Source organism: Theropithecus gelada, chromosome 14 (assembly GCF_003255815.1).
Source record: "Theropithecus gelada isolate Dixy chromosome 14, Tgel_1.0, whole genome shotgun sequence".
NCBI classification, from domain to species: domain Eukaryota; kingdom Metazoa; phylum Chordata; class Mammalia; order Primates; family Cercopithecidae; genus Theropithecus; species Theropithecus gelada.
In genome coordinates, this window is record NC_037682.1 from 57,351,511 (window position 1) to 57,379,441 (window position 27,931).

At 50.0% G+C, this 27,931-nt stretch overlaps 1 protein-coding gene across 4 annotated transcripts in view; it reads left to right on the plus strand.

Annotated features, from left to right (window-relative positions):
* LMO1 (LIM domain only 1) overlaps window positions 1-3,717 on the plus strand; it is a 44,325-nt gene extending 40,608 nt beyond the window's left edge. For 3 of the 4 annotated variants that reach the window (XM_025356891.1, XM_025356890.1, XM_025356889.1), the window contains exons 3-4: window positions 912-1,037; window positions 3,300-3,717. In XM_025356891.1, coding sequence (XP_025212676.1) covers window positions 912-1,037; window positions 3,300-3,405 — 232 coding nt within the window. In that variant the 3' untranslated portion in view covers window positions 3,406-3,717. Of the gene's footprint in view, window positions 1-911; window positions 1,159-3,299 lie in introns of all 4 variants that reach the window. The other variant, XR_003115633.1, reaches the window with a different exon arrangement.
* Window positions 3,718-27,931: the final 24,214 nt, after the last annotated feature.

Here is a 27,931-nt window from a genome sequence, read left to right on the forward strand (position 1 = left end):
TTAATAAAACACTTTAATTTTGGCAAGGCACAGTGGCTCACGCCTGTAGTCCCAGCACTTTGGGAGGCTGAGGCAGGAGGATCATTTGAGGCCAGGAGTTCGAGAACAGCCTGGCCAATATAGTTAGACCCCATCTGTATTTTTAAAAAATAGAATAATAAACACTGTAATGTCAAAGGTGGGAAAAGCACATCACACAGTAGTTTAGAGCATGCCTTCTGGACCAACGCCCTGTGACTGTCCAAGTTGTTTCTCTGTGACTCATTTTTTAAATCTTTAAAATGGGGAATAACAATAGTACCACCTCCTAGGTTTGCTGTGAGGATTAAGAGTTAATCTTTGTAAAGTTCTTAGAATAGTGGCTGACACACAGTGAACCCTACCTAGATGGTTGCTTAGTGAATCGTGACTGAGAATTTACAACAGGTTTCACAACTACCCCGTGAAGGATATGTTTCAGACTTTGTTTTATAGATGACTTAAATGAGGCTCAGAGAGACTCACTGACTTGCCTGAGGGCACACAACCCAAGATTCACATTCTGCCCCTGAAATTCAGGCTTGTGTGGTTCTGGATCCCTTGCTCAGGGCCCAGCCTAGGATTCTCTTGGTGGCTCCGGGGCTTGAGGACCCTTGTGGGAGCCTGGGAGGGGGCCTTGGGATAGGCAGTGACAGCCAACTCCTGACCCCCTACACACCCTCCCTGGAAGGGGATGTGCCGATTTCTTGGCAGCCTGATGTCAGGGCGGAATCTAAATGCTGCCCTCAGTGCTCTCATCCTATTGCATGAGCCCACCTGCCAAGCCCACAAGTTGGAGGATGGAAAGGACCCTGGATGGAGGCAACTCCTTTCCCCCTGCCCACCCAGCTCCCCAGAATGCTGCTGAGTCCTCTGCACCCTTCCCTCGGCAGGCTCTTTGGTACTACAGGGAACTGTGCTGCTTGCAGCAAGCTGATCCCAGCCTTCGAGATGGTGATGCGGGCCCGGGATAACGTGTATCACCTCGACTGCTTCGCCTGCCAGCTCTGCAACCAGAGGTCAGTGCTGGACTGGCAGACCCAACACACTCCCCAGACGCCAGTCTGAGGCCTGCTGGGATGGGCCAGGAGCACGGTGGAGGCGTGCAAGCAAATGCAGGTCGCATGTGTGTATGTGGTGGTGCGTGCAGGTTATGAGCGTGCATGTGCTTTATGTGTTTTGTGTGTGTGTAAGCTTGGTAGCCAAATGTGTGCACTTTAATACTGGGTGTGCACATCTGTGTGGCACATTTCTGTGTGAATATAATGAAGGTGTGCATGAGTTTACTGTGTATGCATAGCGAGTGTGCATGTGCATGCATGTGTATTTGTAAATGTCATGTGCAAGTGGGCACATGTGCATGATGGAATTAATATGCATTTGTACATGTGTTTTTAAATGGGGGTGTATGTGTATGTGTAATGTGTGTGCATGATGAGGTGAGTATGCATGTGCATACATGTTTTATTTTATTTTTTGAGATACAGTCTCACTCTGTTGCCCATGCTGGGGTGCAGTGGCGTGATCTCACAATCTTGGCTTACGGCAACCTCTGCCTCCCGGGTTCAAGTGATTCTCCTGCCTCAACCCCCCAAGTAGCTGGGACTACAGGCGTGTGCCATGACACCTGGCTAATTTTTTTTTTCTTTTTTTTGTATTTTTAGTAGAAATGGGGTTTTACCATGTTGGCCAGGCTGGTCTTGAACTCCTGATCTCAGGTTATCCGCCCACCTCTGCCTCCCAGATTGCTGGGATTACAGGTGTGAGCCACCGTGCCCAGTCTGTATATGTGTTTGAAATGTGCACGTGCATGGGATGACGTATCCTCCCACCCCCGTACCCAGTGTGTAGTATGTGTATGTGTGTGCACGTACGTTCCAGTGAGAAGGGGTTCCCAAATCTAGAGGGCAAAGTCCCCTTAGGGAGTGGCCACTCTCTCCTCACCCAACCCTTGTGATTCTGGTTCCAGCCCAGCCTCTTTTCTGGTCTCTTGGCCCCAACTCTGTGCCCTAGCCCTGTGGGAGTCCCTGGGGACCTAAGGAGCCAGAGCCCTTTAGTTCTGGCTGGGGCCTAGCACCAGAAGGCAGGCGCTTTTTTCAGGAGCCCCCAGGTCAGGTAGGAACGCATACAAGTGCTCCCTGAAGTGGGGTTCAGAGGGACCTACAGGGCACGCTGGTCTGGCTGGGGGCTCTGGCCAGACCTGGTGCTAGGAGGGCTCCGTGAACTTACAGCGCCACCTGGTGGTGCGACTGGAATCTGCTGGAACTAGGCCAGCGATCCTTGGGGTCTCACTAAAGGCTTCACCCACCCTGGGAACATCTTTAGGGAAAGGACTGGAATCTTCCATTACTTGGGGAGGACTAGGAGACCAACGAAGGATCTTCCTTGGGTAGGAAAGGAGATACTGGAACAGGGTCATCTCCTAGAAGGATGCTTTAGGTAACCTACCGATTTTGTTTAGAGGAAGAATGAATGCCCTGTACTGAGCCATCCTCTTAAATTGGGGAGAGGGATAGAGGGATGGAAAAAACCACCATTTTATCCCTCCCTCCTTACCCATCTCTGCCTTTTTTTTTTTTTTTTTTTTTTTTGAGACTGAGTCTTACTCTGTTGCCCAGGTTGGAGTGCAGTGGTGTGATCTCGGCTCACTGCAACCTCTGCCTCCCAGGTTCAAGCAATTCTTTGCCTCAGCCTCCCAAGTAGCTGGGATTAGAGATGCCCACCACCATGACCAGCTACAGTTTTTTTGTATTTTTGGTAGAGATGGGGTTTTACCACCTTGGCCAGGCTGGTCTTGAACTCCTGACCTTGTGATCCACCCACCTCAGCCTCCCAAAGTGTTGGGATTACAGGCATGAGCCACTGTGCCCGGCTCCATTTCTGCTTTTCTCCATCTGTCTCCCTCTTTGGTCTTTTTCTGTTTGTCCTTTCCCTTTCTCCCTCTCTGGGACTGGGGTAGGCTGCTCCTGTACCTCTCCACTAATGCCCCTAATCCTACACTCACCTCCACAGGAGACCTGACTGTGGAAACCTGTGGCCCAACTGTCTCTGTCCTACCACTCCAGGCTACAGGGCCTGGCCAAGGTTGGGGCTGGCCTGGGGTAATTGCCCAGGTGTGCTGTGGGAACTTTAGGCAGTCCCCTCTGGAAGGTTCGAGGAACAAACTTCCCCCACCACCTCCCACATAGCCCACCTCCTAGGCCAGGCCGGGTTCTGTCTGCAGCATCCCCTTACCCACTGGGACCTTCCCATGGCTTCTCTCTCTTGCTTGGATTTTCTAGATTTTGTGTGGGAGACAAATTCTTCCTGAAGAACAACATGATCTTGTGTCAGATGGACTATGAGGAGGGGCAGCTCAATGGCACCTTTGAATCCCAAGTTCAGTAACACCCGGCGCCTGGCCTCCAGGCCCGTCTGTCCATCTGCCCGCCTGCCCACCCGCCTGGCCGGCCAGCCAGCCACTCTGCCAGTGCAGGCTGGCCAGCCACTCTCCTGCCACCTTAGAACTTCTCCATCCTCGATGGGAGGGACGGCCCTTCCTCCTCCACCACCGCCCGTCTGTGTATGACCCCTCCTGGGGCCAGGCCGGGCCTGTACAGTCTGTCTTCTGTATATAAATGGGAACATTTATTTTATGAGAAATGTAATGCGATTTTATTACTGGCGTGGATTAAACTTATGAATGTTTCCGGGAGGTTACTCTGCGTTGTTCACATGACTGACACAGACCTGGGGCCCCTCCCCTCTGCCTCTCAAGGGCAGAGCACAGAGCAGGGTGGGGGTCTCCGGCACGTGCTGTTGCCGGGCAGGGGAGCAACAGGCTGGCTTTAGGGGAAGAAGCTGGGAGGAACGAGACAACTCAGAGACCCTAGCTCCAGCCGGAGGTGAGACCTGAGGCATCTTCCCTCTGGGAGAGCACACACTCTGGCCCTGAGTAGGTCCCCAAGAAAAGGGGCAAGATGAAGCCTTCCCTACCCTGTGTTCCATCCCCTCTGTTGAGACCCCCGACTGAGGGCACAGATGGAGACCCAGCTCTGACCTTTTCCCCAGTAGGACCACAAATCTTGTGTCCTCTGCCATGGGAGCACCATGCTGAAACCTCTCTTCCCTTTTAGGGTGACGGACGGTACTTGTTGTCTCTGCGAGCAGCTGGGGCCCAGCTTCCTGCTCTTCTGAGTGAGCAAGAAAAATCCTGTTTCCTTTCGACTCAGCCCATGCAGTCTGGAGGCATCCATTTATTCAGTCAGCAAACCTCAACAAACTCCATGTCTCAATCCCATGCTGCAACCGGGGGTGTCCTGGAGCAAATCAGATGTGAGAATGAATCATAGATCAGACACTGTCCCTGCCCTTGGGGAGCTTGCTGTGGGGGTGGAAAGTGGAAGCCATGTTGCGGGGAAAGCCAGGAAAACAAAGCACATCATTGTGAGGACAGAATGCTGTGTGGAGACCTGGGACAGGCCAGTTCCCTCTGTGGGACACAAGGCCACTTGTGATGACTTAAGAGAGTCATGGATGGACAAGTCAATGCACATATGGTCAGACAGACATGTGCTGCAGGCAGGAAGGATGGACACACAAGTAGACAAGTGTGTAGGCAGAGACAGGCAGGAGAGGTGGAGGTGGGCAAGCCCCGTCACTCACCTCCAGCCACAGCTGCAGCAGACAGGCAGGCGTCAGGGCGTTTTCCACCTCCCCCGCTGAGCTAGATTCACTCAAGGCAGCAGGGGTGCTGTCTTGGTCTTGGCTGCAGCCACAGTGCCAAGCACAGAGTCTGGAACCGTAAAGGTACCTTCTCACTGGGCAATATTAAAAAGAGAGGCTTCTTGAGTCCCCAGCCTAGACAGAAATAGCTGCACAGACAGGCTCCCTCACTATCAGGCCGCTCCCTTCTCCTTCCCAGGGGCTATTTTCACCCTAGCCATAGCCCAGAGCCCAGGGCACATGGAGCCAGACTATTGCCTCAAGCCCTGCCTGCTCCTGGGCAGGGAATGGGCTGGGCTGGGCTGGGCTGGGCTAGGCTAGGCTGGATTCCCACCTCACCCTCCCCAGGCCTACTCCTCCACTTGAAAGTGAAAAGATGGTGGGGCCCTCCTGCGGGCTTGCAGGAGGCTACCTCTCCAAGTTGTGGTTTTGTGGTCACTGGCCCAGTTTGTGAAAAGGGATTGCTAGAGTCGAGGATCCTAGGGCAGGAGTTCTCAACTTTGGGGGCATCCGGTTTCTGTGAAGGAGCTGCACCCTGTATGTGCGAGAAGAGAGGCGAAGGCCAGTGGATCTGGCTGCAGTGGGTGTTTGTGTGAGCCATGGGTTCAAGGGGACGGTGAAACTGGGAGTTGTCTGTATGTGAGCACATGGGATTGTGAAGGAGTTTGAGTGAGGAGAGACACAGAGGGCTGGAGTTTATAATGAGGACTTTTCTTGCTCAACATGAAAAAGCAAATGATTTTCCTGCATTGTAGCAGAGTCCGCAATGCCAGATTCTCCCTGGACCCTTAGATCTAGGATGGCTGTGCCCAACCCAAGGGCCCCAACTCTTACTTCGAGTTTGCTGGAGATAAAGTTATAACACAAGTTAATTACATGGTTATCGAAAGATAACGGAGCCAGTTGAATGCAGTTTCTGGGCAATTACAATTGTTTCCAACAGAGTTACCATATTGCAGCCATGAAATAACATGTCATTTTGCAGTAATTATGTAATTAACTTGTCTCACCACTCTAGGTTGCACAACAGTTAATTCACTCACAATGAGATAGAGTCAAACTCAGGCAGGCAGGGTTTGCAAGTCCCCAAGAACAGAGCTGGCCTTCTAAGAAGACCCCAGCCCCATCCTGCCCACCCCAGACCTTGTCAACGGACTTCCCCAGCTCAACATGGTATGGAATTTGCCAAGTCTGGCATCACGGACCCAGTTATTGCTCTCTCACCGTCTCATCTGGGAAATGGGGATGATCTGATTCCCAGGTCAGCCACGGGCCCCAGATCTACACTGTGAAGTGCTGTGGTTACATGAGCTACAGTCAGCATTGTGGACATAATGAGATCCTCAGTAGGAGACCCTCACCCAGAAAGTCCAGTATCAGTCCACAGATATCCTGAAGAAGAGGCCACATGGGCCTCATCTTAGCAAGTGTGAAACTGATAGGAGGGTAGGGATGAAGCAGAGAGAGACCAAGCTCATTCTGTAACCGAGCAACTGGGATAGCGGGAATGGCCACCAAGGTCTGGGGATTATGCACCTGGAGAGAATTCGCAACACCCAGGAACACCCAAGAGTGACACAGGAGAAGCCTGAATTCCTCCCCCATCACTGCAAAGGAGAAACTTGGTTAAGTGTAGGGCATGAATTGTGTGGACTTGGCTCTCCTTAGGGGTTGCACCCACCACAGATGATTGGTGCAGGGAGGGAGAGCTGAGTGTGAACTGTTAGAGGCTGCAGCAGCTCTCATCTCAGCCTGGGGCATGTGGGCGGTGGGGAATGTGGGCCACCATTGAACCACAGCTGTGCACAAATCTCCCTTTCCTCCAGCCAGATCTTGGGATCCCATCCCCTCTCCCTGCCTTCCTTGGTGGCCTGGGGAAGAGATACCCTAACAGGGGGCCTGAGCCCATGAAATATGGCACCTGCTTATGCTCCCACTCCTTGGCCTGAAGCTGGACTGCGCAGCCCATGTTTGGAAAGAAGTTTGATTCCAATCTTAACACTGCTGCAGAGCCCATTATGAAATCTCCTATGAATCCTGTCTCCTCCTGGGCCTGCTCCCAGAAACCTTCCCCCACATCATGAGACATGCGGAGGCCACAGGCACAATCCACATGACATTCCTGCCTGGGAGATCTCATCTCTACAAGGAGACAATTGCTCTTTCCCTTAAAGCTGTCAGAGACCATTCATGGCCAGGATTTTTATTCTAGGGCAGCGTCCTTCTCCTTCATGACTCAAGACTTCCAGTGGGTGCTGCCTAGACCCCAGCTGTCTGAGCTTATGTGCTCTGAGCCCAGGACAAACAGCCAGGTCCTCGGACTATCCCCCGGCACTGGGTTTTGCAGAGCTTATTGCCTTTGCCAAGAAAGCCTGGGCCCCTCAGAGGTTCCAGAGCCCATTGGCTGCCTGTGGCACCTGGGCTGGGGTCTGTGCCTCCGTGGTCCCCATGCCTTCTCCGGGACACCACATTCCAGAGAGGAGCTGGTTCAGGGGCTCCTGCCTGGGGCTTTCTTTGCAGACTCTTACCTCCTGGATCTGCTCTGGAAGCATAGTGAAGCCTGTTGGGGTGGGGTAAGGGATAGCTCTGGGGTTTCCTGAAGTTCCAGCAAGTCCAGTTTTGTCTTCCAGAGCTCAAAGATGCTAGGGAACTGAGGCAGTTCTTGGGTCACATTTGTTGTTCTAATGGGTCTGCCTGCTGCACTGGGGGAACTGAAGGGCTCTCCTGACAAGGGGCCAGAGAGCTCCTCATGATTACCTGGGCCCCCTTTCTCCGGCTGCCACCCTGATCCCTGAGCCCCCGGCCCATCTGCCAGGTACTAGGTGGGATCAGGGATCAGCGACAGAGCACTGAGACACAGAGGGACAGAGGAAGAGATGAGAACGAATAGGTTGTGGTGCAGTGGAGGGAGAGAAAGAGAGATGGAAACAGAGAGGGGGAGATGGAAAGAAATGAGGCAGAGGGCAGGAGAGGAGACAGAGGGGGAGGGAATGGGAAAAGCATCTCAGAAGAAGTTTCTAACTTCAGGGAAGGTGTGAGGTGACAGCAGGGTGGAGGAAAGGGCAGCGTGGCATGATGGTTACATGCATAGGCCCAGGAGCCAGATTATGTGAGTGCAGATCCTAGCTCTCCACTTGGCAGCTGCACAGCCCGGGGCAGCTTGCTTAGCTTTCATCTTAGAGATTAGGCCTTTCCTCATCCGTAAAGGGGACTGATGATAGTGCCTGCACCTCAGGTTGCTCCCAGTGGTAGATGAGCCATCACATGGGAGGTGCTCACAGCTGCAGCAGCTCCTGGTAAACACCAGAACATGTAACTGCTGCTGGGAACCTTCCTTTATACAACCAGCACTAGGTCTGCTGGTTTGAGGCCTGGCTCACCGCAGCAGAGTCCTGCGTCACAGGTGACTCCTGGGCATCTGAGAGCTCTCAGGAGAGGGGCACTGCGTGCTGGCACCAATGGGGGAAATCCAGCCCAGACAAGGCAGGCTTTCAAAAAAACATGCCCAACCCGCTTAAGCCTCTCAGCAACTCTATCTTACAGTTGAATCATCCCCATTTTACAGTTGAAGAAACTAAGGCTCAAAGAACCATTCTAGTTAAATAATATTCAATAGCATCTGGACTTGAATTGAGGCCTGGTCTGACTCGAGTCCATGTGAAACTGCCACCTAGAGGCCGCTCTGGGCAGTGGGAGGATCTGGGAGTCCAGAAGTAGATTTTATCCTCACTAAACCACCAGATCCTCTCCCAGTCTGCATTCCCTTTTCTCTCTACAACTCACGCCCTAGCGAGGGCTTGGTGCACAGAGGGGAAGGGTCCTCGGACACTTATGTTCCTCACTGCACATCCTGCATGAGCATGTCACTGGGCCTGGCCTGTGCTGGCCACTGGGTGGGATGAACAATTCCAGATGCTGAGCAGAGGCAGTGCAGGCAGCCTGTCCCATGCCTGAACTGAAGGTTTATCAGTGGGACAGGCCCCAGAGCATCATTACTCTGTCAGTCTGTCACAGATATGAGTCAGGTGCCTGCTATACGCCAGGCACGGTGCTGGAGGGAGGCTATGGGATGGAAACACAAGTGAACAAGGTCATTCTCTGTGTGATTTACAGTCTAGTGAGGGAGACAGACAATAAACAAATAAAAAGATCCATAACAGGCTAAAGACAGTGCCGGGCAGCAGGGAGAAGCTGGAGGGAAGCCTACTCAGAGAGAGTGGGCAGGGATGAGAGTTTCTTGCCCACCGCCCTTAGAGACCATCTTATCGGATGGGCTCACTTTGGGGAAACGGGGGCCCAGAGATGAAGTGATGGCCAGGGGCACACTGGAACCAGCCTGGGTTGGGAGCCTGGGTTCCTGGCCCTCAGCCTGGCCCAGGGCTCTGTCTCCTACATCCTGTGACTTGCGTTCCAGACAAGGATCCTCATCGGGCACACAATGGGTGGAGGAAAGGAAACCGCTCAGCCCTGACACCTGCTCAGCGCTTCTCTTCCTTGTTTTCCAGTTAATAAGAAACATTACTCCTTAAAATGTCAAGAAATTGGGTTTGGGTTCTTGGCTTCGACCACCAGTCTCCCTGCCCCATAATTCCACGAACTTAGGACACATTGGTTAGATCCATGGCTTCTGGGGATTCTAGAGGGATGGTTCCGGACACTTGGAGTGACTGCCCTGTATAGCATATGCATTAAGAAGGCAGGATTCTCTGCAGACTCAGCACGGTAGTGTTCTGGGGGAAAAACAATTCACTGTAAAAGCAGGAAAGTGCAATGCCCTAAGGGCTGCAGGACACCGGGAACTGGCAGGACCAGCTCTCCTGTTCCTTTTCTCCAGCCCTTGCCTCTTTCAGCCCTGCTGGTTAGTTCTGATGGGGAAGGAGCTGAGGCTCAGCTTTGGGGCCTCTGTTGGACCTTCCTGGCTCCTGGGGTCCAGAGGTGGGCCGAGGCAGGTGGGTTTCTCTTAGCTGTGCATCACAGGCCGAGGTGTGATGGCTCTTGTCTGCTGCCAATGACATGCCCATTAGGCACCCCCTGAGGGAAGGGTTGTTTTGTCTTGGTCCTGGAGACGCCCCTCCCTGCTTCACCTGGGCTTTCAGGGCTATCGGTTCCTGAAATCAGTCAAGGTGACGGTAGGGCCCCTTGCTCCTGGTCCAGGCACAACAGGCCACCATCCATTCCTCTCTCACAGTGAAGGAGTGAGGGTGACTTTGCACAAAGTAGGGTTGGGGTGGGCACTGGTTCCATGGGACCCCATTCTCTGAGTTCCCGTGGGCTGCTGCCCCTCAGCCGGGGGCTCTGCTGGCCCAAGCCCGTCCTTCACCCTTTCCTGCACCTGCCTTCTTATTTAGGGCCTTTCTGGAAGCTAATCCCCATGCTTATTAGATGACCCCTCCTCCTGTCCCTCTGCTTTCATTAGAGACAAGAGAGCTAATTACTGGCCCCTCTGAGGCCCCCCCTACAGGCCATTTTAGAGCTGAGGTGGCCCTTAAAATGATTTAAAAATCCCATTTCCCTGCAATGCAATAGACTACCCTTCCCTCCTCATTAAGGCTAATTACAAAACATTGCCCACCTGAGAGGGGCCTGCTCTTGTCCTCCCACCCATGCCCACCTCCAGCGGTGGCTCCCCAAAGAAGCCTCCCCAGGCTGGGAAGGGAGGCAAGGGAAGCATCAGAGGCTTTTCTCCCTCCAGGCAGACGTCCCAGAAAATTCTGGAAGACTGAGCCTGAAACAGCCCGAGGCAGGATGGGTGCAGGTTGTGGGGGTTAGATGGAGAAATGTTGAGAAGGGGAAAGAGAAGACCAGGTTTGAATGGTGGGCGCCACCCCTTCTGGGGCTGTCAGGCTGCAGAACTGCAGAACTTCCCCACCAAGTCCAAGACGTGAGCATGTCCTATGTGAAGGAGAACCAGGCCGGGTCTCAGGACTCTCTGGAGCTCTTTGTGGTCCTGGAGTTTCCAAGATGGAGCCCCTTGGGCTCATCAGCAGATACAGAGTGGAAGAGGCGGTGGAAAGCACCCCCAACAAATACGGCGTGGCCTTTCCCCGGAAAGCCAGCACTCACTAACTCCAGAAGCAGCTCAGCTCTTCAAAGGGGGGCCTCCGCCCAGGTGCCTCTGACTCCAGAAAATGATGCTGACATTATCCTTTATTGTGACATTTGTCTTGTTCCCCTCTGCCCCCTGCCTGGGATCAGCAAAGTGGAAAAACCAAATGAAAAACTCAGGGTATCAAAAAAGGAGCACTTTAAAAATTTCAGCATATAATGTGTGTGTGTCACATATATAAAGGTTTGTTTCATTTCAAACACATAACTTTATTTTGCAGTTTAGATATTTTTATTTTAAATCCCATATGGGGTTGGATGCCCTCATCTTTTTTCTTTAGCGTAGGGCCTCTAACCTAGGCTCTGGACTCCATCTAGCTCTGCTCTCTCTGTATGCAGTGTGGGGCTGTGCAACGTAATCTCTGAGGTTCATCCCTCTCCCACATTCTGGGAAATGGTGAGTCCCATTCCATGGGACATTTGGTATGGACTGTTTCTGCATGCTTTCTTCCCAACCCCGCCTTTGGTAGGGGGCTGTAGATTGGTGGTGTGCAGTAGATGGACCACAATGTTTAGCTCATAACCAAGCTTTGTCGAAGGGGGAATATAAAGCAAAAAAGTTGCATGATCTATTTTGTTGGGGACCCCAAGGTGTTCCCAATGTGAGCCCAGGGCTAAGAAGGAATAGACTGCCTTCCACCACTGAGTTTGTCTCTGGTGACCCTCAACACCAGCAATGCTTTGAAGAATAGGACACCATATTCCTCACTCCCCTTCAGACACTCTCCTAGTCTTGTACACCTTTCAAGTTTTGCTTTCTGATTTTTGCAGATAAACATTTAGGCCAGGATAAAGACTTCATATAAAGGAAGGGGCACAGGTTCCAGAGTCCCAAGATAGATGCAGATTCTGGGCTCCTGATCCCATCTGGGTGAGGACCAGATCCCCATTATACTTCTGGTTGTCTTTATTCCCTGTTAGAATGCACACTTCTACCTTTCCCTACCACTGACCAGTAGCCCTTTATCCAGCAAAATAATTCCCTTGGGCCTGAAGAGACCTTAGAGGCACAATATCAAGGGCCCCTTGCTTTTAGTGGGGCTTTTACGTTTTTATATTAGCGGTCACAGGTTTCTACCCTCTAGGAACTTACCCGCCCGAGTGGGGCCAAAGACAACAACCCATTATAGAAATGTTTCTGCTTATTAAAGCCCTATAACCCCCATTGCTATATTTTGTCTCCCAGCCTTCCTGGGAGTACACAGGTTAATAGTCCCAGCTTACAGGGAAGGATATAAAATAAATTGTAATGTAGTTAGATCATGCAGAGGACAGAAGAGGAATCAGCTCTCTTCCTCTTGGGACAGGGTGCCTGCTCTGTACCTTAGGTGTAGACCACTAATAGAAGCAATACATGGTGAGAGTGGATTAATAGATATTGTGTTGTGAGAATTCTGAAGAGGAGATGGCCCATGTGGCAGAAAATATCTGAGAAGAGGCAAGTACTGAGCTGCTTCTTACAGAAAGACTAGCTAGAAATATGAGGAAAGACCTTACAGGTACAGAGGGAAGCCTGTAATCTTGACTTGTCAAAACAGAAGAAGGGACACTGGGAAGTGGAATGTGTCTCGAATGGAAGTGGGGGACAGGAAATTGGAAGCTGAGCAGAAGAGTTTAAGCCTTTATGTACTGGGCAATAGAGAGTTCGAGTTGTGAGTCAGGCGTAGCACACATGTCCACTGTTTTCTAAGTTGTGAATCTTATGGACACTTGCAAAATGTATTTTCCTGTAGGTACCATAGGTAACCTTATTGGGTATCACTTATTAAAGCCCTACCTCTGTAAGGGCACAGTGACCTGCTATGAAGCAGGAGTATCAAGGAAGAACATTTTTGGTGGCTCAGGCTGGGGCCCAGGGAGCAGAACTGGCTTATTTGAGCTGGGACTAGGATTTATCTGTGTGGAAATACGAAGAAAGGACACTTCAGGCTGAGACAAAAGCAAATGTAAGGCCTAGCAGTGCTAGGGAGGCTCAGGGAGGAGCATACAGTTAGACGTGCCGGGAGGCGAGGGGGCTTATTGGAAGTAGTGAAGTGGTCTACGGGTAAAGGGAGTATAGTTGATGGAGATATTGGATGGTCTGTGTCCTGGGGCACGGGGTATAGAACTGGGGTTAAGGAGCACTGTTTATTGGGGAGGACTTTGAGGCCCAATAGACCAGAAAGCTTCGGAAGGTGTCAGAGTCTAGCACAGTGGTGTGATGTTTTGAAATGCACCTCTGCCAAGGGGTAATAATGCTCTTTGCAAGTGGAGGTGACCACTCTCTTGGCTAAAAATTGAGCATGATATGGCCTGGGGCAAAGCCCTGTGGCTGGCTGGTCATGCAGTACTTCCTATCAGACTACCATTATTTGGTGCTGTTTGGGGGTTGATTCTTCAAACAGCTGAGTAGTATCATGTCAGATGCCGTTTTCCATCACAGGTGTGGATGAGGTTATGAAGGAACTTACCAAGAATCCAGACACTGAAAAGCATGCCTGAGAGCAGTCTAGTGACCTAGGCAGAAAAAAAAGTGATGTTGATTTAATTCATCCATCAACCTATACATCCATCCATCCATTCTTCTTGCCATTCTTCCTTCCATCCAGATTTCTGTCTATCCAAGGTATGTCGAGTGTGTAATGCAGTATCAGGCAAGAAAGGTGAAAAGACAAATGAAGCAAAGCCCCTGCCCTCAAGAAATCTCACAGAAAGGAGGGGAGTCAGGAGCCAGCCTGTTAAAAAGTCATAACTCAGTGTGATTGGCATCATGTCAGAGCTCTGAACAGAGGCTTCAGAAAGAAGGAAGAGAAGGTGACTAACTTTTCCTGGGAGAAGGGAAAGTATCAGAGGAATGGACACTTGAACTATCAAACATGGGATGATGCATATGCCCAGCAGCCGGTAAAGGCACAGAAGTGGGAGACAGTGGGGCTTAGTTGGAGGGTGACCCAGCACTCAATGTACCTGCAACGCAGAACGCAGAGGCCTTGGAGGAAAGCAGCACGCCTGTTGGCAGGGACTCTCATGCCAGGCCAGGGAGATGGACCTTTACCCTCGAGGCAACCAGGAAATGTCAAAACTTTGTAAGTGGAACAAAGGCACAATCAGGCCTGAACTTTTTGGGAAATCACTCTGTAGTGATATAAAGAGTGAATCATGGCAGGAAATAGTGGCTTACGCCTGTAATCCCAACACTTTGAGAGTCTATGGTGGGAGGATTGCTTGAGTCCAGGAGTTCAAACCTGAGCAACATAGCAAGAGTCTGTCTCTACAAAAATAATTTTAAAAATTAGCCAGGTATGATGGTGTGCACGTAGCTACTTGGGAGGCTAAGGTAGGAGGTCTTGAGCCCAGGAGGTCAAGTCTGCAGGGAGCCATGATCACACCACTGCACTCCAGCCTGGGAGCAGACACCAGGAAAGGAGACAGAGCAGACAGCAGGGGTGAGGACACCTGCAGCTTCTTCTATTGCACAGATGAAGAATGAGTTTTTCATGACTTGCTCTTCATGAGCCTTTGCTGGACTTTTTTGTTTTTCTCTCCATTGAATAAGTACTAGAACTCTCTTGGGGATAGAGAAGGCAAGGGCTTCCATCCAGTCATTGCGTCCTAGGCCTGCTTTGAGTTTTATCCACTCTTTGCTCCCAAGGCATCTTCAAGCACAGAGAATAAAATGGTCAAAGGAAAGGTGTTCACACTGGGCAAATAATTTCTTATGAGATGAAGTGAACTGTGGTTACCTCCTCAGCCCCCCACCACCAGGGTATTTAGGGCTCATTGAGAAACGAATTGAGAATAATGCCAACATCCCAAATGGCTCATATGGGGCATTTTCTGTTAGTGGAAGTTCTTTCTACAATAAAAACAGGTTCAGAAATGAGGCAAACACTTACTTTAGTATAATAATTCCAGGTAATAATTATTGGAGAGAAATTAAAATCAGGTAACCAGGAGGAATATGTATTCCTCTGGTAATAATCAGCTTTGAATTTTGTGAATTTTGTGAATGTCTGTTAGGTAAATCCAGGAGGAAGCAACGCATCCATGTCTGGTTTAGAGGTCGAGCTAGAGCCAAAGCATGAGCATCTTCCTCACTCACAGGAACAAGAGAGCATCTACCTGAGACACCCTCGGTAGTGGATATTCAGGGGACTTTGAAGCTCCACTCCACAGATGATTAGTCTAAAACAAAGGCGTGTACCTGGAACCTATTAATGGTCTAGGGTGTGTAGGTATCCAAATTGTTCTTATCAGACTAAGGACTCATATCCCATGACAGGATGAGAAGTTTCCTGTCTTTGTATATGTGAATAAGGAAACAGGTGGTTCTGTTTGTCACTGCTAGCCATCTTATGACCATGAAGGAAACCAGTCTTAGGATGAAGATGGCACCAAGGAAGGCAGAATGGAGGAATGGAAAAATCTATGTCCTCAATGGCTTCATTAAGCTGCTGGTGGTATACACTTGGGGCCCACCCTACCTCCAGATGACTCTATTGTTTAAGTCCCTTTGAATCAGGGGTTTCTGTTACTTGCAGCTCAGAGCATCTTTACTAATACACCCTACAAAGGACTCCAAAGGTAAAGTTGCATAAGCCTTGTTGCGGTACGAGGGAACTTTTTGGCTGTATAAACTCATGCCCTGGTCTTTCCAACTTCCTGTATGGATTTTACGGGTGCCTAGTTGAAGCCTTCATTAGAACTGCTTATGCCTCCGTCCACTGGAGTTGAGCATATATTAGACCTGGGGAAAATAGGTATGGTGGCACTCAGAGAAAGGGGCAGGACCTTTTCCTTCGACTTCTGATGGGGGCCTGGTCCTGCCTTTGAGAGTTTAATAGCCAATATTCTGATTTTCCTCTCAAGAGAATATTAGCAGATCATGTACTTGTCTCACCTGAGGGCCAGAAGGGAGGGCCTTGTGCTGCAGATTAGTAGTGGCTGTCCTCTCCACACCAAGCACTGTTTTCCTTCCCACCCACCCTTGTATTCTCATCCCCTACTCACCCTATTGTTGAGGAGAGGGGCTGTGAATATGGAAGTGGTAACTGAGACCAGAGCCTAGCTGAGGCCCCAAGGCAGTGCTCCAACTGGCAGGCAGGCAAAAACTGGAAGCCCTCTTTCTCTAGGGCTGAAGTACCAGCCAGAAGAGGCTCTTAGAAGCAGGTCCTGAAGGTAGCATGTGCAGTACAGCCTGCTCTGGCCTAGCTGGGCCCGCAAGAACCATCAAAGCTGTCCTCCCTTCCCTCCCCTGCCTTGGATGACACATGAAAGGGACTCTGATGCCCTATGCTGGTGGTTTTGATGTCCAGCCTTGCCCATTGAAAAGCCCTTTTCCTGGCAATATTCTCTGTCTCTCCTCTGTGACTCTTTCCCTGTGTCCTCCTTGTCATTCTCTCTCTCCCTCCCCCTCCATTTTTGCCCCTGTCTCCCCCTGACCATCCCCATCTCCATCCACCTTTCCCTGCTCCTCGAGCTCTGTGTAGCTAAGTCATTTTTCCTGAAGTAAAATCTGAGTTATCCTGTGTAAGACAGTTGGGTTCATTGAAGAGCCTGCCACAGGGCCTTTGCTAGAGCAAGCCTGAAGCTACTCACCCCACTCTCTTTTCTTAGAAAAGACATGAGTCCCCTGGTACTTGGATGCTTGCAGCTGGTCCTACCTCCAGAAAAAATGCAAGCATTTCTGTGATCTGGCAGGACTCCCGTAGACCCCAGAATATCCCCCAATCCGTCTGTCTGGAGCCCAAAATTCTACTATTATTAGTTATCCCATTGGGAGCCCCCTGACATTGTGCACCAGTGATTTCCTATGTGAGTCTCACAATTTTTCTCTGAAGGGTCCCAATGATCAGAGGTATCAGGGAGCCTTGGAGTGTGGTCTGCCATATTACAAGAGGATTTTTAAGATTCAGGTTTTGTCCTAAAAGTTTACATGCATCTCACTCATAACTGGGAGTTGAACAATGAGGATGAGGACACATGGACACAGAGAGGGGAACAACACACACCAAGGCCTACTGGGGGTTGGGGATTAAGTGGGGGAACTTAGCAGATGTGTCAATAGGTGCAGCAAACCACCATGGTACACATATGCCTATGTGACAAACCTGTATGTTCTGCACATGTATCCCATTTTTTTAGAAGAAATAAAGAAAATAAAAGTTCATATGCATCAATGTATTCCAGTTTATAATATATCCCCCAAGTCCCCAGTGCCCCCTTTCAGGTTACCAAATGTAACCTCCATCCTGCCTGCCAGTTCATAATATATCTTTTCAGGCTGAGTATGGTGGCTCACACCTGTAATCCCAACACTTTGGGAGGCTGAAGCAGGAGGATCAGTTGAACTCAGGAGTTCAAGATCAGCCTGGGCAACACAGCGAGAATTTGTCTCTACAAAAAATCAAAAGAAGTAACCAAGTGTGTGGTTGTGGGCTCCTGTAGTCCCAGCTACTCTGGAGGTGGAGGCAAGAGGATTGCTTGAGCCTGGGAGTTTAAAGCTGCAGTGAGCTATGATTCTGCCCCTGCATTCCAGCCTGGGCAACAGAGCCAGAGCCTCATAGATACATGACATCTAACAATATTTCCTTTAAGATTCAGGTTTTGATCTCTCTCTATATATAGAACTGTATATAGAGTGATCTCTCTATATATATATAGAGAGAGAGAGAGAAAGAGAGAGAGAGAGACTGTATATACATATACTTATTTATTTATTTATTTCATGGAAGGAGTACTAGCATTATTATTATTACCACTCTACAGTTAAGGAATTGATGGTCATAAAGATGTGACTTACCCAAGGTTGCTGAGGCTATGAGTGGTGACCCATGGATTGGGGACTCCTGCCCAGGTCCCATAAGCCCTGTCAGTGGTGGCATTCCCAGACGGACAAAAATTTGCTTGCTGGAGCCTGGGTTGTCTTGTCTGATGAAAAGATTCCTGTTGAGAGCCTTGAGAATATTGAGTTAGGAAGATCTAAGAGGCAGGGGGATGGGGTTTAAGCAATACTGACTCCCAGGATTTGGCCATGGAAGGACTGCAGGACTTCAGGCACTCTGACTGGGGTGGCCAGTAGGCCAGTAGGTGTCCCCTCCAGAGAATCAGGCTCTGAGGGGGATTACATTAGTCCTCTGAGCCAAGTATGACTGTTGGCTTCCTGGATCCCTGATCAGACACTCACCTGGCTCTTCCCTGGGGACAGAGGAGAACAGGGTATGGTCTGGCCCCCTGAGTGTGACTGGGTGAACTTGGGCAGTTCTCTTCCTGTCGCTGAGCCCCAGTCCTCTTTGCAAAATAAGAAACTGGAAGGAATGTGTCCCAAACACCCAAGGGGTGGCTTGCAGCCCCCAGGGCAGCCAGCAGGAGGTGCCAGTGTCCTGATGGGTCACCTTCATACAAAGGAAGAGCCAGGTCTGTGCAGCCTCTCCGGCCTCTAACTTGAGGCCTCCCTCTCTTAGTAACTCCCAGAGGAGGGCTCCAGCTGTCAGCTCACTGGGATTAAAGAAGGAGTCTCTGGCAGACTCTGGAGGTGTAGGAAAACCTACTTGGGGAGGATCAGACCAAATTCTGCCAAAATTCTGAGGACTGGAGAAGGTGATTTGGGGGAGTCCTTTTCAAAACAGTAAGTCTGAACCTCGGAGGGTAAGGGGGGCTATAGAGGAGTGCAACCCCTCACCAAGAACTTTATCACCAACCCAGACTGCATTAACAGAGTATGGTGTCTAGAACATGGAAAGGAACAGGCTCTCTTCTGGCCAGACCGCCTGTGGACTTTGGGCTTCAGGAAGAAGGTCCAAGGCAGCAAAGGCAAGGGAGACCCTGTCAGATGAGGAGCACCTACAGCACCTTAGCTTGTCTTCCCTGCAGCAGAGCAGTCTTAGAGTCATGGCTTTCCAGACTGTGGAGCAGAGAGGTCAAACGTGGGGGCACTGGTATCCAGCAACGCTGGGTTGGTGTCTGGCACTGTTACTTTCATCGGTGACCTTGCATAGGTTACTTCACATCTCTCTGCCTCAGAATCCCACCTACTGGCTGGGCACGGTGGCTCACGCCTGTAATCCCAGCACTTTGGGAGGCGGAGGTGGGTGGATCACGAGGTCAGGAGATAGAGACCATCCTGGCTAAGACAGTGAAACCCCGTCTCTACTAAAAAAAAAAAAAAAAATTAGCCAGGCATGGTGGTGGGAGCCTGTAGTCCCAGCTACTTGGGAGGCTGAGGCAGGAGAATGGCATGAACCCGGGAGGCAGAGCAGCTTGCGGTGAGCTGAGACTGTGCCACTGCACTCCAGCCTGGGCGACAGAGCGAGACTCTGTCTCAAAAAAAAAAAAAAAGAAAAAAAAAATCCCACAGAGACATGAGGAAGACTAAATGAGGTAATACATGAAAGTACCTAGAACAGCATCTGGCACATAGTAGTTGCTCACTTCGTGTTAGATATTATTACGGTTGTTTCTATTATTAGCTGAATGGGTGTCATGAGCAGAGGGAGATTGTATGGGTGGGATATAGGGAGGAGCATATGGACTTCGTGTAAGTACGACCCTTCTCCATATGAAAGCTTTGATGGTAGTGAGCTTCCCGCCCCTGGAGGTGTTCAGAGGCTGAATGACTCCCCTCCGCAACTCTAAGGGCCACCTTCAGTTCTTAGACTTTTGGGGTTCCTTCTACAACTTTTCTTTAATTGACAGAAGAAAAAAAAAGTATGCATTTACCATGCACAGCATGATGTTTTGAAGTATATATACATTGTGGAGTGACTAAATCTGGCTAATTAACATATGGATTATCTCATATAGTGTCTTCCACAACTTCTGCACCTGGAGAAGATTCCCAGGACAGTCTGTCTGCTGGATTCTATTCCAGAGGAAAGGAAATGGGTGGTCCCAGCCAGTGCCTGCAGAGGAAGACTCAAGAACTCCTTCCTGACTCATCTCCCTGCTCACAAACGCCCTCAGAATTCCTCTTTTTGAGTATGAACAGCAGGATAGGGACAGGGATGAGGGCAGGAAGAGGCAGCTTAATAAAAAATCCCAATAAAGTTCTGCAGCCCCTGGCGACCAGGGGCAGGTCCTGGGCATGAGCCTTTCTTAGACCTGCCCACAGGGGGGCCCTGACTAATATTCCTGCCTGCCCCTGGCTTCATTAATGATGCTGAAGAAGGGTCTATGAGGTCCAACGGGCCTCCCCAATGCTGCCTGACAATATTGCTATGCCGCCCACGCCAGCCCCATCCCAGCACACATACCCTCCCTCTTCTAGACCCTCTGCAGAGGAATGGGTTTGATTCAATCAGCCATTTGCCTGTGGGACCATCTGGTTCAACTTATGGGCAGATGCCAACTCCAGGGAGTCAAGCAACCCTGGCGTGGAATTTGGAGCAAAGACTTATTAAAGAGCAGCAGAGAGGCTCTGGGATGGGGGCTCTGTTCCCCCAGAGCAACCAGACCCAGGGTAGGCTCCAGCTAGGAAAGGCAAGGGTGGGATAGATAGGGGCAGGAACCCAGGCAGAGCCCAACAGGAGTGCTCCCCAGCTGGCCAGAGCTCCTCCCCTGGCAGTTCAGGGCTGGCTGGCCTCCCTCCACCGGGAGCTCGAGGTGGGACAAGGTTGGGCCTTGTTCCCTCTGTGTTCTCCCTAATAGAAAGCACAATGCCTTAAGAAGTTTGGACTGAGAAAAGCTAAGTCTGAGTACTTTGAAGACAGCCAGACAAAGGACTGGTGGGGACAGCACGGAGTGCCTCGGCCCTCAGCTGCCCACAAAAGGAAGGAAAAAGCAGTGCAGACGTTGCAGTTAGGCTTAAAAAACAAACCCGTGAAACAGAGACAGCCCCCCTACTTCCCCCTCGCTCCAGCATTAGCAGGAGGGGCTGAAAACATTTGTTCAGAGGGAGGGTGGGGGGAAAAAGCCCTAAGTGCTTCTGCTTCCTTTTTTTTGCCAAATCATGCAGAAGATGCTGGCAGCTGCAAAGATTCAATTATGCACAATGCGAAAAATCATTTACAAAAATAATGGCACTCGAAAAAAAATGGCCTCTCCAGAAATGGCGTGGAACAATAAATCCGTTAATTAGCTAATTAATATTCAATTGGGGTCAGTGGGCTTAATAGAACCTTTCTTGGAGACCCAAGAAATTCTAAACTGCCGCGAGGCGCCTGCCCACTGCCATTATCTCGGGCGAGCAGGCCCTTATCGGGCTGCCAGCTGTCCCCGAACAATGCGGGCCCTTATCAGCTGGGGCAGCAGCCCTGGCCGCTCGCTTGGGCTCCCTCCGCCCAGAGGAGCACGCAGCCTCTTGGTAATTGATATACGGCGCAGCTTTGTCTGAGGCTGTTTGCTCTGCTGGTATTTAAGGCAGCACGGGCCCCCTGATTGATTGCCATTGGCCAAGTTTCTGCTGTCAGTGAGGGACCAGCCAATGGCAGTGGCTAACACTCTTGATGGACCAGCCATCTGGGCCAGGCCACAGGCCCAACTTGCACCAACAAGGCCAGCTTGGGTTTGGCCTGAGTTTTGTTGTCCTCCTAAAGTGGGAACCTGAGCTGTCAAAGATTTGGGCGTTTGGGTGGGCAGCTGGTATCCCCTGCCCTGCTTTGCTCTCAGTTCAGTCTTTCTCTCAGGAAAATGGGAGGTTGGATCAGACCAGAGTAACTTAGGTTGTTACTGTAAGTGTGATCCATGGACTTGCAGCATCCAGCACCTGGGGGCTTGTTAGAAACACAAATGCTCAGGCCCACTTCAGACCTCCTGAATCTGAATCTCTGGAAATGGGGTCTAGGAGTGTATGTTTTACTGAGTGCCCTAGATGACTCTGATAAGGGCCCACTGAAGTTCGAGATGCAGTTATGAAGATCAAGGTTCCCACCCTTGGCTGTGCCTTAGAATCACCCAGGCGAGGGAGAATTAAATATACAAATTCCTGGGTCTTGCGGTGTAGGGTCACTTTTCCCTCAGCTGCTAGTATGTGCCCTGAGCACAAGGTACTCTGGGAACACTGGAGCTGGCCAGCAAAGAGACAGGGATCCCGGCTGCTATGGTCGTGCCCGTGGGGGTCCTGCCCAGCGTGGAACAAGGTTGCGCATGTCAAACAGTGTAGACAAGCTCTGGCTATACAGGACTTGGGCTCCAGAAATCCACAGGGAGTTATAATGCATTTTCTATTTTTTTGAATCAGTGTCTTGCTCTGTCACCTAGGCTGGAGTGCAGTGGTGTGATCATAGCTCACTGCAGCCTTGAACTCCTGAGCTCAAGTGATCCTCCCGCCTTAGCCTCCCAAGTAGCTGGGACTACAGGTGCATGCCACCATGTCTGGCTAATTTTAAAAGAATTTTTTTGTAGAGATGGGGTCTCACTATGTTACCCAGGCTTGTCTCAAACCCTGGCCTGAAGTGATCCTCCTGCCTTGGCTTCTCAAAGTGTTGGGATTACAGTTGTGAGCCTTCCAGATTCATGTTTGATAGAAGCAATGTTCCACATGGGAGGTGGGCTCCCAGGCTAGCCCCTAGATACCGTGAGACTCATAGCAAAGCTGAGTCTCAGCACATCCCCTTAGCAAATGGATGGGGAAGGGAGGAGAAGAAAGAAGAGGAAGTTAGGGAAAAAGAAGGTGGAGGGGATTTTATTGTCTTACTAGGGCTCAAAGCATGGGGTCAGGTCTTCTAAGTGTTTCTTCGGTGCCCTACATTCTCATCCTGCCCCGTCTTCTCTCACTTCACCCCACTGGCCCACTCTTTATCACTGCACCCTTCCTGGCCTGCCCTCTCAGGTAGAGCTGAGAATCCTACAGCTCTGCCTTCTCCCAACCCAGCCCCACATGTTCCAGCTGCAAACCCTTGGGGACCAGCTTGGTCATGTCTCTGTATGTGAATGAGCAGGACTGGTTCACTGAGGTAGGAGAGCTTTGGTGGGATCTGGACTTGGAGTTAGCTTAGATGAGGTGGGTAGGAAGAGTCCCCCATCCTGACTGCACCCCACCTTCTCTCAGGTGTTGCATGGGAGCCAGTCAAGCAATAGGAACAAAGAGGCCACAAGGTAAGGGGCAAACACCAGGCATAACGCACCCAGCCTCAGTGCCCCTCATCCAACACAGTGGAGCTTGGTGAGAGGAATTCAAGAGCCATGCTCTTCCTGGAACACAGACAGGCACAGGAACTCTGGGTATCAGCAGGTGACAGGACCTCAGCCACAGGGGCCATGGGGGGTTAGAGGGGGCAAAATTGGTCTAAACAAAGGATGACTCTAAGCTTAGGATGATGTTGTCCTGGGCAGGTGATTGGGCAGGGCCTTGAACCCCAAAGCAAGTTAGAATGAAGTTATCAGCCCTGGTCTTCCAGGCAAGGACCAGATGTGATTCTGAGTGAGACCAGAGTGAAGGGCTAGAGCTACTGAAGCTCTTCCTGCCTCCTGGGCCACATCCTAAGATGGCCAGCTAATGTGATCAGTTCCTTTGTCTCCACTGTGAATCAGCAGCAACAGCTCAATGGGATGCTCCTCCTGGGTCATTTACTTCTTTAGCAACAAGGGGTTTTCAGTGCACCAGCATCTGCGTGGGGGATTACCGGGCACTTCTAGAACTGCCTAGGCCTCAGGGGAAGCGCCGCCGAGTGGATTGACTGGTACGAATTGTCAGAGTCACCAGCAATCAGCATGGTGAGGAGCAGAGCTGATGCTGCAGTCTCAACCAAATGACCCTTTCATCTGTGCCCTCCCCGGGGCTCTCAGTGTATCAAAAGGCTGTCAAAGAATATCAAAGGCAAAAAACCATTATCCATCCCTCTTCTAGGTTAAATAACTCCCATATTGATGTGTTCACGGGACTCTAATGAGGAAAATAGCCTTCTGTTAAGTAAGAAAACCATTGACCTAAGAACCCATGGATTAGCCCAGGCCCTCACCTACCACATGAGCAGTTAGCTTCTAAAGCTGCCCAGACACCAAAAATACGCCTTTCCTCCCCAACCACATATGTTCACACATGTGACTTTGGCTCTCGTGGGGCTCCCTGATCCCTCCCTGAGCAAGTCTGCTCCTTTGGACAACATGAGTTTGGCCCATCTCACCAAATCCTGGAAATGGAGACCGAAGGTGCTCTCGTCTGGGCTAGAGTCCTGACCCCAACTCTCTGAGGGGTGCATGTGTGATCCCAGATCATGGATATTGCCCTGCACAAGCTGGGGCAAGAGCAAGATACCCTAGTCTTCCTTTCCTAGATCAAATCTGCTCTGGTCATGTTTCAGGAGGCCACTGGGCGCTAGCCCACCTTTGGAGTTGCTTTCACAGCCAGCTATTGGTGGGAGGGAGTGAAAGGCAACAACAGAACAGACGTGGAGAGAGAGACACTAAGACTCAGAGACATACTTGGGAGAGAGGCAGAAAGAAAACTCGAGAGCCGGTTGGTTTGTGTGAGAGTGAGGGAGAGCTCTAATCATTGGTTCAATTATCTGAGATTCTCCTTTGACTACCGTAGAGACTCCCTGTGCCTATGACAACAGTTGCCAGGATGGGAGTGGTGGCAGGCTGGGACCCTGCAGATTTTTCTGACTCTAAATTCCTATTCTGACCTTGAGTCTCTGGTTTCCTATGAGCTCAAAGTGGGTTCTTCCTTGAGTTTCTTCCTTGAGAGGGCTAAGCTTGCTCCCAACTCCCTTTGTCACCTGTTCTCAAAACACCAGATGATTGGGACCTTCAGACCAATGTCCACACCAGTTTTATAGATGAGCAAAGTGCAGCTCAGGGTATAGCCACTGCCAAGTGCACATTATGCTCATGAGTTAGGTGCTGGGCCATTGCAGTGGCCTCCCTGCTTTACCTTTAGTTGTCTATCTGCTGCCCACTCCCTCACTCCCCTTACCCAACTGTCTCTGTGCCAGGGCAACCAGGCCCTACCGCCAGAGGAAAGAAAGTTTCTGCTAACCTGAAAACAAGCCATAGGAGCAGGAGGCCCTGAGTGCGCCTGCGGAGTCTGGAGCTCCTTCAACTTCACGACTAATTGCAGAGAGGCAGTGGGCGGGCTCTTGGCAAGCGATTAGCTGTCCCACTGCAAGAATAATTTGCATAGAAAATGCTTTATTTTGGCAATCTATTAAAGGGCCCACAGTGCTGTGGCTTATCTCAGTCTCACAGCAAGGAGAAGGCTTGGCTATCTCGTTAAGTTCTGTTGATGCATAACAATTTGAAATGGGCACAAGCTAGTATGACATTTATAGATGCCTTCACTTAATTATATTACACAAACATAGGGTTGTTTATCCTTGGGAATAAAGTCTTTTTGAAGTCAAAGTTGGCATGTGCATAAAGGAGGGCATTTTAACCGATTTTTCAAGAGGAAGCCTCCTCACTTCAAACTTGGGGGGTTGCATTTCCCTAGGGCCTCGTAACACAGAGGGTTCTATGGCTGAGATGCAGACTTTGAGATTGGCTCTCTAGTTTTTCTTATTTAGGGGTGGCCTACAGTTTAGCACTTAATACAATAATTGTGGAAAGAAAAGCTTATTAGAGCAAGGAAAAGAGACTTGCTGTGTGACCTTGGGGGAGCCCCTTCTCTTTTCTGAGCTTCCATTGCCTCCTGTGCAACACGTGGGGTGGGACTTTCCTGCTCTAAAGCAATGACTGACAAACCACATGTTCTGCTTTCACCTTGCCACTCCTCACATTGACTCTGTAAATTAAAATACAGCCTCTTTGTTAAAAGCCAAAGGGAATTCAGGGGCCCCACTGCACGCTTTCTAAGGACTAGAAATATGCTGGAGGAGGGAGATGAGAAAAAATAGGAAGGGGCTTGCAGCTGCAGCAGGTGTTGGTACATTTTGCTCTGCCAAGTCAGAAGGCCCCAGGAGATTGCAGAGCTTGCAGCCTTGCTTCATTTCCTTGAAAACTAGGAATTGGGTCCTGATTGGAGGAAATGCAAGAAGAGCCCTAGGGCCTTTGAGAAAATCCATGAAGCCCTGAGAAGCCTGCCTTGCTCACAAGTTGCCCATGGAAAGCTGACAGGTGCCAGATAGCTCTTCACCTCTAGGCACTGGAGCAGAGACCAGTGCTGCCCTGGGAGGAGCTCTGTACTCAGGGTTGGGTTGGGTGGTTTCTGGCAAGGCAGAGCCTTTGATGATTCCAGTTAAAGTGCTGCCTGAGTGGGTCATTTAACAGAAGAAGGCATGGTGAGAAGGAGGGCTTTGTTTAGGGCCCTGGCTTCCAGACACTGTGCTCCTCCTGGACTCAAGCTTTCTGGAAAACAGACTCTTATCCTCCCTCCCACTCCCTTCCTGTACCTCTAGGACTGAGGACTGCACTCAGAGACGACATGTTCATGCTTCTTCCTGTTTCTGGGGTGTGTGTGTGTGTGTGTGTGTGTGTGTGTGTGTGTGTGTGTGTATTTGTGATTAATGGGCACATTATCTCTTATTAAGAATAGAGACAATTCCCACTTCATTATGATTTCCCATAAATAAAATCCTGTTAAAATAATGGAGAAAACATGAGTTAGCATTAATAGTTAGCTTTATATTTAAATAATGTGGATAACACTGCTTTGGATAAGATCTAAAGAAATGCCAACTCCTAAACACAATTAGGTAGTTCCTTGGCTCGTGTTTACCTGTTGTCAGTCACTGCCTGCTCTAACATGATTGTCCCCATGGATAGTCTTGAGTAAAACCTATCCACTGAGTATGTTAACCTTGAGTCAAAATGTTTCTGGTGGTGCTAGAAAGAGCTTCCTATCTAAATGTTAGCATTATACAAACAGTTGAGTTAAAAGAACTGTTAGGCTTGTAGCATCCAAACAAAACAAAGCAAAGGTACCACTGACTAAGCAGCTTGTTTTGTACCAAGCACAGTGCTAAGTACTTTGGCAAGTTAAACCATATGACATTGGTGTTTCCGTGGTTGAAAAATGCCGAATGGTGGCAATTTCATATGGTTCAACCTAATATTACCTCATTTAATCCTTACCATACCCTTACTATTGTTATTATGCTTTCCATATTACAAAATAGGAAAATGAGGCACAGAGAAATTAAGTAACTTAACCCAATTACAGAGCAAGCAAGTGGAGCCAGGTGCCATCTTTTGAAGACCAAGCACAGACTTCACAGGCATCCAGCCCTGATAGTTTACCTTTTACAAAAAGTTCCCATAAGCACTTCACACATTTTAGTGAACATGGTTAAACTGAACCTGGTACATTTTGTGTGCTCGATTAATGTTTACTAAATAAATAGATGAATAAAGGATTGAGGCTCCAATATCAGAATGATGTACAGGAATAGGCTGACTAGATACTGCTGAGCCACAGACATTCCTGGCCTGAGGCTCCTCACATTCTCTTCCAGTCTGGACCCCTCACACCAGGCTCATTCCCTGAGACAAATATTGGGGCCGAGGGGCAGGCATGGCTGTAAGAGTGTAGGGGGAAAGAGGAGATTGATCTACTGGGAGCAAGGGGCAGGCATGGCCAGAGGAGTGTAGGGGGAAAAGGGAGATTGATCTATTGGGGCAAGGGCCAGGCATGGCTGAAGGAGTGTAGGGGGAAAGGGGAGATTGATCCAGGATGGGAGGTCATTTGGAGGAGTAGAACAAGGGAGAAGATGGAGAGCAGAACCGTCATGCCATAAGCCACTGTTGTCAGGTGGGAGAGGTAGAGCCCTTCTGAATCTGGATTCCCACTTCCACCCAGTCCAGCTGCAAACAGGCTATGTCCACTAGCATCAGAGTCTCTGTGACACATCCCTCACTTCCTGAGCATTTGGAGTCCTTTCTCTTTGAGCCCAGGTCAAATCTGCCCTCTCATAGCTAACTAAATTCACAACTGCTTCCCTTCCTTTAACATCACCTTCTAACAGTGCCCAGGGGACTGAGGTTAAGCATCCTCAATGGCCAGCGGTGGAGGGAGGAAAAGGTATGTGGGCAGTGGTGGGCACTCCAGAGGACACACCATGATCCCACTCGAAGTATGAACCAGTGGCCTGGAATGTAATTTAATGTATTCATGAATTTTTGGTCAAAAACAACTAAGAAATTGAAACCTATAAAATGACACATAGATGCACAATAATTATAGCTGCCCTCACGAATAACTCCCAATAACAAGAAATAGATGTGGTTAGCCTAACTGTTGCCTTCAGTTTTG